This window comes from Pteronotus mesoamericanus, unplaced genomic scaffold (assembly GCF_021234165.1).
Source record: "Pteronotus mesoamericanus isolate MK-2021 breed Mesoamerican mustached bat unplaced genomic scaffold, CSHL_Meso_final contig_20, whole genome shotgun sequence".
Classification (NCBI taxonomy): domain Eukaryota; kingdom Metazoa; phylum Chordata; class Mammalia; order Chiroptera; family Mormoopidae; genus Pteronotus; species Pteronotus mesoamericanus.
This window is the reverse complement of record NW_026555085.1, coordinates 91,059,501-91,070,022: the sequence shown is the minus strand read 5'-3', so window position 1 is coordinate 91,070,022 and position 10,522 is coordinate 91,059,501. Positions and strand designations below refer to the sequence as shown.

At 39.6% G+C, this 10,522-nt stretch overlaps 1 protein-coding gene across 2 annotated transcripts in view; it reads left to right on the top strand.

Annotated features, from left to right (window-relative positions):
* Window positions 1–849: 849 nt before the first annotated feature.
* The window catches only part of EPM2A (EPM2A glucan phosphatase, laforin), a 74,735-nt gene continuing 65,062 nt past the window's right edge, over window positions 850–10,522 (top strand). For both annotated transcript variants that reach the window (XM_054570074.1, XM_054570075.1), the window contains exon 1: window positions 850–1,235. In XM_054570074.1, the coding sequence (XP_054426049.1) occupies window positions 935–1,235 (301 nt within the window). In that variant the 5' untranslated portion in view covers window positions 850–934. The remainder of the gene's footprint in view (window positions 1,236–10,522) is intronic.

The following is a 10,522-nucleotide window of genomic DNA, read 5'->3' as shown; positions in this document are numbered from 1 at the left end:
CATAAAACTGTTTTGAGTTGAAAAAAAAAATGCTTTTACTGAAAGGCAATCTTCAACAAAAGGCTCTATTTTTTATGTCATTTAAAAATTATGAGTGTCACACATTTATAATCACAGAATATTTGTTTTGTTTTACCTTGGAAAGGTAAAACAACCCATTTTACACATACTAAAATGGTACAGTTTTTTTTGAAAAAAGAGATTGTGTTTTATTTCAGGCATCGAATTGGACTAGGCAAGGGAAAAAAATACTGTTTTTCCATCAGCTCTGGGTTCCGAAGGATGCCTCTTCCACCAATGAGAAAAGCTTTGGGATTGGCAGGGTCTTTTAAGATCATTATTTTATATCCACACATTCCAGATAAAGAGCCTGAGGCCCAGAGAGAGCGAGAGAGCCACTGACCTGTTCAAGGCCCGAGCTCTCCAGATACCCAGTCCAGGATCCTTTGCTAACTTCACTATTATGGAGGCTGCTTTCTACATGCCAAATTCTCTTTTTCTTTAGGAACCTCATACAGCTAATTTCCTGTCATTTCGAAAGAAGACTGCAAAACCGCAGGCCTTATTAGTGGTTTTCTTTCCTTTTTCGTTCTTTCTCCGCGTCCCCATCCCCCGCGGAGCCGGGATGGAAAGAAGGGCGGCAGGGTAGGAAGAGGCGGCTGGTTAGGGGCCGCCCTGTTTCTACGCGACAGGCGGGTGGTGGCTCCCGCCGACCCTTTTCCGCGGCCTCAGGTCCTGGCCTGGGCGAGGCCCGGCCTCCTGGGCCGCGTGATGCAGCCCAAAAAAGGTGCAGCCTCGCACGTGTCCCCGCCAGCGCCAGGGCCTCTCGCGTCCAGGCCCAGCGCGCACCGCCCAATCGCCGCGACCGCCTTGCGCTCCGGCCGCGTCTGCCTCCCGGGGACGCCGGGCATCGGGAGTCAAGCCGCCCGCCGCCATGCGGTTCCGGTTCGGGGTGGTGGTGCCGCCCGCTGTGGCCGGGGACCGGCCGGAGCTTCTGGTCGTGGGGTCGCGGCCGGAGCTGGGGCGTTGGGAGCCGCGAGGGGCGGTGCGCCTGAGGCCCGCGGGCACCGCGGCAGGCGCGGGGGCGCTGGCGCTGCAGGAGCCGGGCCTGTGGCTCGGGGAGGTGGAGCTGACGCCCGAGGAGGCGGTGCAGGACGGGGCGGAGCCGGGCCGCGTGGACACGTTCTGGTACAAGTTCCTGAAGAGGGAGCCCGGAGGCGAGCTCTCCTGGGAAGGTACGGGGAGCTGGCACCTGCCCCGAGAGCGGAGCAGGGACCCCGGCCCACACCTGGCCTCGGCCGCCGGCCGGCCCAGAGTTCCCGGCTGCAGTCCTCACGGGCGCTTGGCCTGTCCCTTGACTTTCGAAAGCCGTCCTCCTCTCCGCTGGCCAAAGTCCCACCGCCAGCCGCGAATCCGGCTCCCAAGTCCCTAGACTTTTGCTGTGTCCTCACCCGCCCTCGGCCTCTTAGGTCTTAGAGCTTCTGATCTCTTTCCCGCACACCCGGTACCTAGTTCATTTCCAGTTCATTACCCAGGTCATGCCAGCGTCGCGGGCTGGTTCCCTCCGCCCCGGACACCAGGGCCCGCTTCACCCTCAGTGTCTTTCCCTGCGCCTAGACTGCCCGATCTGCCCCGACGCTCCTGGGTTCACCCCTCAGCTCTGCCTTAATTGTTTTTGTGCCTTCATTTTCTTACCTTATTTACCTAAAAAAATGACCCACTCATTGACCTATGAGAAGCCTGCCTATTCGCTAATCCTCTACTGCAACCTGCCAGTTACTGCATGGTTTTTTTCCTTCTTAGAGAGTGAACTGATCTAACGGCGTTGAGTTTTTCTCTTTTTGGATTTTTTTTTAATCCCAAATATATGACAGTTAGAGCATACCCTGATTTCTTAAAATGTAAAAACAATAATGCTTGTTGTAAAAATAAAATGAAGTAAATGCACAAGGTAAAAAACTGTTTCCTCCACAGATGTTAAGCCCACTCATTGTCCAATATATATATGCGTGTATATACATCATCCTTTACTGTCACTCGACATAGATGTATCTCATTTTTTAAATGGCACCACAATATTCTGCATCTACCAATGTGCATTGAATTTAGGTTGTTTTTGTTTTCCTCTGTTATAAACAGTAACAGCTCCGTTGAAAATCTGTATATAGGGTTACCTTTGAGCATTTGGGTAGGGTAGGTTCTGGGAAATGAAATCGTTAGGTCAGAGTGTAGCCCTAGTTGACATTTCAAGGAAGAGTGCCAGTTTATACCCTAAAACGGTTATGCCAGTGTGGACGCCTGCCAGAGATGTGAATTTAGACAGACCTTTCTTTAAGTGAAATGTGTGCAGTGAAAGATTGGAATGTGTGACATTCAATGGTTGTCAAAACCCAGTGAAATGAAGGTCTCTTTAGAAGTTTATATGACAAAGATAGGCCATTTAGTCCATAATGATGTGGAAACAAAGAATCAGTAAAGAAGATGAGCATTCTGTGATGTGCTATATATCATCCCTGTGCCTCTTTCTGTATCCCACTGGGTTACACGGTCTGGTAGCACTGAACGTCCTTTGGTATTTCCATGCCAGAAATGAAAGTCACCCTTTTCAGCTTTTTTGCCCTTCATTATAGTGTCCTACTATTATTGATAGTATATTATTAATAGTACTATATACTTACTTTTTAATAATAAAATAATCTGATACTTTAAATGAAAAAATTAAAATGGTTAAAAACAAAGATCTTCCCAGTTCTGCTCATTTTCTATTTTTAGCTTTTCTGGTATTCCTTAACTTTGAATAATTTGCTTATATTGTTATTTCTTAATGTAGCAACTTTAACTTTTCTGTATTTAGATTTTTCTGAGTTACCATATAAATAATATATTTTATTAAAATTAGACAATACCTATTTAAACAGGAGAAGCACACCAATCCTCAAAATTTCCTAACTCATTTCACTGTTTGATGAGTAGAAATTGCTTACTTTTTGAAAACTTTTTTTTTTTTTTTTAAAGAATGGGGAATTCCTCTTTTAATTTTCACTGATCTATAGCTTTCTGAGCACAGCTACCTGGGACCTTTTTTTTTTTAATTGAACTCGTATGTTAGTTGCATTGTTTTATATTCCTCTTTCTTGTATATCTGAATCATTTTGTTGGATAGTATCCTCAACTAATTTTCAAGAAACAGTAAATGGAAGATAAACTATCTGAGTTCTTAAATGCCTGAAAATGTCTCTTCTTTGTCCTCACCCTTGATCATTTGGTAGAATATTCTAATCTCAGAATAATTTCCCCCTGGATGGCTTTGCCTTTGTGACTTTCTAACACCCATTGTAGCTAATAATTCTGATGTCAAAATAAGCCCTTTTCTTGTAGTCAATGTTTTTCTTTCTTCTTTTGAAACTTTTAAACTTCTCCTTATAGTAATTTACAATGATGTATCTGAGGGTTATGTGTGTGTGGCTTATTAAGCTCATTTATTTTTATTGCTGAGTAATATTTTATTATATGGATACACCACAGTTTGTTTATTCACTTACCTGTTGAAGAACATCTTGGTTGCTTCCAGGTTTTGACAATTATGAATGAAGCTGCTATAAACATTGGTGTGCAAGTTTTTTTGTATACGTATGTCTTTCCTTTAAAAAGGGTGCCGTAGCCTTTTTTAATCCATTCTTACCAGCTATGGTTAAAGGTTCCTGTTGCTCCATAGTCACACCAACAATTGGTATTGTTTGTTTTTTGGATATTAACTATTTTAATAGGATGTGAAGTGATATTTCATTGTTTTAATTTGCAATTCCCTAATGATAAATAATGTTGAACATCTTTTCATATGCTTATTTGTCATAAGTATATCTTCTTTAATATATTAATGTTATATCTGAGTGTCTACTCAGGTCTTTTCTCCATTTTTAAATTGGGTTGTTTGTTTTCTTATTGCTGACTTAAGAGTTCTTTGTATATTTTGGATACAAATTCTTAACAGATATGTGATTTGCAAATATGTTCTCCTAGTCTGTGACTTGCCTTTTCATTCTCTTAAGAGTGTCTTTCTAGATGTAAATCTTTTAATAAAGTCCAGCTTATTAATTTTTCTTTCATAGAGTGTGCTTTTGGTTTTGAATAAAAAAATTATCTCCAAATCCAAGGTCACTTGAAGTTTCTCCTATGCTATTTTGTAGAAGTTTTTCTTTTTCTTTATTATTGAATTTATTGGGGTGACATTGGTTAATAGAATTATGTGAGTTTCAGATGTACAATCCTATAATACGTCATCTGTATAACGTATTGTGTTTACCACTCTCTAGAAGTTTTGTAGTTTTATATTTTATATTTAGGTTTATAATAAGTTTTGTGTTAATTTTTTATGTATGGTGTAAGATGTGTCTAGTTTATTTTTTATTTTTTTGTCTACAGACATCCAGTTGTTCTAGTACCATTTATAAAAAAATGTTTAATTGCCTTTATCAAAAATGAGTCAACTGCGTTTGCAGTGCATGGGTCTATTTCTGGTCTCTCCATTTAGTTCCACTGATTTTTGTGTCTGTTTTTTTCACCAATCACACTGTGTTGATTACTGTAGTTTTATACTAATCTTGAAATAGTGGAATGTAATGAGTTCTCCAATTTTGTTCTCCTTCATTATTATATTGGCTCTTCTTGGTTCTTTGCCTTTTCATATACATTTTAGAATCAGTTTGTTGGTATCTACAAAATAGCTTGCTGTGATATTTTTTGGAATTGTATTGACTATATAGATCAAATTCAGAAGAATTTACATCTTATGCATATTGACTCTTTCAATCCATGGACATGGGATATATCTATTTAATTAGGTCTTTTATTATTATTTTTTCATTATGGTTTTATACTTTTCCGCCTACAAATCCAGTACGTACATTGTTAGATTTATACATAAGGGTTTTTAAATCTTATTTTAAGCATATATATTTTTTAATTTCAGTTTTAAATTTCAGTTGTTCATTGCTCATATATAGGAAAGAAATTGACTTTTGTGTCTACTGATTTTTGGTTTGGATGCTAGACATTTTAGCTTTACATTGTGTCAAAGTTTGGCTTTTTTTTTTCCCCTAGCAGTTCTTTGTGGATTTGCTTGTTCCTCTTGAGGTTTATCTTGAAGGCTTATATTGCAGCCTCCAGATAACTGCTTGTGTTACCTATTCCTACTTGTGATTCGACTTTGTATTATACCTTGGTGTTGGGTTAGAGAAGAGGGTAGATGGACACATACTGCATGACGGATTTCATCCACATTCCAGCCAAAGTTTGTGAATACAGTGCACTCAATGTGAATTAGATAAACTGAATAGAAGGTCTTCTGAATATGACCTTGGCCCTTTGTTCAGTCTATTAATGAAATGAGTGTGTTTCAAGAGCATAGCTATGCTTACTACACTTGAATCAACCATCAAAGGAATCGTTGAAGAGATGAGTTGAGACTATGCCAACTGGTCTCATAATGCCCCTTCCCACTTTGTTTTCTTCATAACATCCATTTAATGCGTTGTTTCAGTCAAAATGACAAAGTTTTGAGACCATCATCAGGAAGGGCATTCAAATAAAAATGAAAAGCATTATTTTCCCACTCTTGGATTCCAACCACAGTCTACCACATGTACAACCATGTTGTGCTGGACCAAAACAATCCAGGAGTAGATACTGTTGGAGTTTCTCATACCATCTTCCCTGCTACTGATCCTAGTCCTCTGCCAGAAAGTAAATGGGGGCTGAAATGAAAATTTTCCTGCTTTTAAATGACTTGTTCATGTCCCCTAGAAGCAGAATGAGGTTCTAATTTTAGGGAAAATTAAAATATTGTTGCATAATCACAAAGAGGGGAGGGAGACAAGTTATGAAACTCTTTTTTCCCCCCAAACGGTGGTAGAGCAAGTGCAATATTAAAAATGTGTCTTGGCACTTCTATGGAGACAAAAATAATAATCTAGATAAGGCATTAGTGTAAACCAGTGTAACATAGTCTGTGGTGTTTGGGGAAATATAAACCCATATGGTGGAGATTTTGTACTTCATTAAGTATGTTTCTGCGTGTGAAGGTAATGTTCATGGATGTTTGGGATTTGAAAATGAATGAGAAAAAGATTTACCAGTGAGATATGTAGAAAGCCAGAGAATGGATCACTTAATGAGGTGAAGGAAGGTGGAAGCAACGCCAGCTTTCTGGCAAAGAGACGAGCTCAATGGGCCGGGCACGTCTGCCCAACTGGGCCTCCACTGGGCGTGAGAGGTGGCCTCGGTCTCGGCTCTGGCGCGGGTGCCAGGGCTTCTGTTACAGTAAGCTCCTTAAAGTGTTCTCTAAAACCAGCACCAGCAAAAATTGGAATTTTGTTACCTCGAAATTTTCTCAGTTTTCTGCTCTGATGGTGGGGTCCCGGGCCATGTCCGGCCAGCTCAGGTCTGTAGAAGAGCCAGTACACACTGGGGTGAAGTGCTTAACGTTGTCATTCCATGACCTTCATGCTTTTAAATGTTAAGTCCTAATGTCACATTAACAGCGAGCTTTATCCTGAATTGTAGCTAATTAAATCATAGGGAATCAGAGGAATGGCTATTCTAAAATCATTTTCTTTTTCAGTTTAGTTGCAGAACTGTTCCAATGAGCAAAGATAATTTTTATCATTATTTGATCTCTTTTGCCATCATTTCTGGATGTTATATTTGTAGATCTTATGAATTATTTGTAACTTTGGGAAAAGTTAATATTAACATTGACATTCATGTCTTTTGCTATAGATTACCAACATATTACCTTCTTTACTGATTGAAATCACTAAAAATCTATCTATTTGGTGAGTGTGGCAACAGTCGTATAGACCAGTTCCAGAACCAGAGTAATTTGGACTCCCACACACAGACTGTTTAGGGTTACACTGTAATTTCTATGATTTTAGATTCAGAACTATTGTAAATATTATCAGTTGAATTCTGAGGTTGTGTAAATTCTGAATGTTGTATAAAAAGACATCGGTTCAAAGTGTACCCTTTAACACTTCCTAGTTCTGAATAATTGTGAGAAAAAATTGAGTTGATATATGAGATCTATCCAGAAGGTATCCAGCCATTAATATGAAAAATAGGGACATTTATTGAAGAAGATACAAGATACAAGAAACATTGTATATAGGACAGTGATGTCCCAGTTCCCTGCAAAGTAGGCACCTTGGGACCTCACACAGTTCTCCCAATTGCCATTAGCTGCCCATTGCATTTTCCTGAATTTACAGTCTGAAATCTCATCCCTTTCAAAGGTGATTTTAGTTTTGGGAAAAGCCAGAAGTCACAGGGTGCCAAATCTTGGCTGTAGCGGGGCTGAATCACCTGGGTGATTTGATATTTTGCCAAAAAACCTCTGTATGAGATGTGATGCATGACTGGGTGCATTGTTGTGATGAAGTTGCCAATCACCAGGTGCCCATAGCTATGGCCTGCTGAATCATCTGAATAGTTTGCACAGAGAAATGTTCAAGCTTAATGCAAAATTTCATGCAGATTCCTTTGCTTTACTTGTTCAGTCATTTTGAATGCAGTGGCCACATGGTATGCATGCTCAGTCAATGACATCTACCACCCCGACTGATGAGTACAGTGAAGTTGTTATTGTTCATGCATGTGCATTGCAATCCACTCTTCTTGGTTGTCAGGTTACATGGATGTTGCACAAACCATTATCATATTAACAATGGTTGGACTTTTTCCAAACAGACCTTGTATATGAACACTCTTTGTAAATGGGAATAATAAATATTTGTATTAATAATGTTGAATGAAAATTTGTAATTGAATTTTTATGTTTATTATTTTTGGTTATTTCTCACATTTTATTTGCAATGAAAGGGTATCCCATAAAAAATACTGTTTGTCACAGCATGGATGGATCTAGAGGGTATTAATACTAGTGAAATAAGTCAGACCAAGACTTTTTACATGTTTGGATTCTTGGGTCAATCCCAGACTAAGAGAATCTCTAAGGACAGAGTCCGGAAATTCATGTGGTTTTTAAAAACAGTTTTATTGAGAGACAATTCACATATCATAACATTCACTCCTTTAAAACATACAATTTAGTGGTTTTTATTATATTCACAAATTGTGTAATCACGAACACTAACTCTGCAACATTTTAATCACTCCAAAAAGAGACCCTGTCCTCATTACTAATCAATCTCCAAAACTCACTTCCCCATTCTCTGGCAAAACAAATGCACTTTGTGTCTCTGGACTTGCCTATTCTAGATATTTTTTATAAATGGAACCACATAATACGTGGCCCTCTGTAACTGACTTTTTTTACTTAGCATAATATTATCAACGTTCATATGTGATTGTAGCATAGGTCAATACTTCATGCACTTTTAGTGCTGAGTAATATTGCATTGTATAGATATACTGCATTTTGTTCATTTATCAATTGATGTACATATGGGTTTTTCACATCTTGATAATGCGGCTATGCATATATGTGCATTGTGTAGATATACATTTTCACTTCTTTTTAGTATATTCTCAGAAGTTGAATTGCTGAGTCATAGGGCAACTACATGGTATGTTTACCTTTTGAGGAAGTGCCAAACAGTTTTTAAAAAGTGACAGCACCATTTTGCATTCCCAGCAACACTGTGTGAGAGCTTCAGTTTTTCTGCATCCTTGACAACACTTGTTATTGTCTGTATTTTTTATTTTAGCCATCCTAGGGGGTGTTAAGTGGTATTCATTTTTGATTGGTGTTTCAGAATGACTGGTGATGTGGACTATTTTTTTTCATGTGCTTATTGGCCGTATGTTAGTCAGACGATACACACGTCCATGCACCTTCTTGGAGAAATGCTTATTTGGGTCCATTGCCCAATTTTTAATTGTGTTATTTATTTCTCAGTTATTGAGTTTTAAGAGCTCATGTTTTCTAAAAATCATGGACAGGTGACATTGATACAGATAACCCCTTTATGGGCATAGGAAGACGTAGGGTAGGCAGCTAACACACCTAATTGGATTGAACATTGAAGCTTTTTCTTTGAAGTGCATGAACTGGTTTTGTATGGAGCTTCACTTTGTTGTGGATAAGACAATATGGGTCAATGCTGATTTAATGGGGTTAGCTGTTGGTAGATTTATCCTCCCTTGGCCAGACCTACTACTACCAAGTTCATCTCTCTGTGCACTACCGTTAAGTATAAGTGCTCTTTGAGCTTTTCCCCTCAGATCACCTCTTATCTCAAGCTGCATTGCTTCTTGGGAACATCTCCTTCAATCCTATGATACAGCTTTAGCTCTAATCTCTTTTCTCGGCTCCAGACTTATACATCCTTTTGTCTGAAAGACTTTTTCTTCTTGATTTCCTGTTAAGTACTTTAAACTCAATATAGCTAAATCTCAACCCAAGAACAGCCGCAGCTCAATCGCTCAAGTACATGGAAACATAAGAGCATCTTAGGTTGGGCTGCTTGCATCAGGGGTAGGAGACAAGCATTTCCTAAACCACATCTATAAAGATTTTGATTTAACAGTTCCGGGAATGGCCAAGGAATAAGACTTTTGCAGTTTCCCCTGTTGTTTTTGATTTGCGAGACCACTGTAGGAAATTCTGCTGTGGAAATATTTCAGTTCTCCCTACCTCCCTCCTGCCCACAATCATGCCTTTTTGTTTTCATCCTGTTGCTACTGTTGTAGGTTGGTTCCTTGGCATTTCAGCGGACTTCTGCATGATCTAACTCCTTTGTGTCCCTTGCCTATTCAACTCTCCATCCAGACTGCTACCAGAACTACCTGCCTAAAACACAGATTGGATATATCACGTGATTAAAAATTATTTGATGGTTTCCTAGTTCCTGTAAAGACAGTCTGAACTTCTTAGTATGACCTTTCAGGTGCCTGATAGTTAACTTTTGTCTGCCTTTCTCCTGCCACTTCCTAAAAGCAATCTAAATTCTAGCCACCTAGAGTCTTATTCTCCCCCAACATATAATGCAACTCTTTGCTAGTGCTCTCCCTTTTCTTGGATTTCCGTCAAAACTGTGGCAGTCATAAATCTGCATGAAGCATGCTACATTATCCCATTGGCTTTGGTGCGGTACTATGGAACCCAATCAGAGGTAGCCACTCAGATCTACACAAAACGTTATGATTAATCCACAGCTCTCACACGTGCATATTTGCATGTCTTCAGATTAGGGAACGGGATTAGTATCTTAATCTCTATGGTGAATCTGCCATGGACCATGAGTGGCATTGTCGTTAACGTTGCTTTCTTCTTCCCTGGTAGCTGCCTACGCCATGAGAATTGATTGGATTCGGCACAGAGGCTTTCATTGGAGCTTCTGGTCAGAGACTTACCCTTCCAGCTTTAACAGAGGGAAGGAATAGCATGCACTTCTCCAGCTGGAGCAAGTGTTACTGAGCTATGAAAAATGGGACACCGTTTAGTGAACTCACATATTTTGGGCATGGATAGGATTGATGCATATGCTGGCTCTGTGGTCCC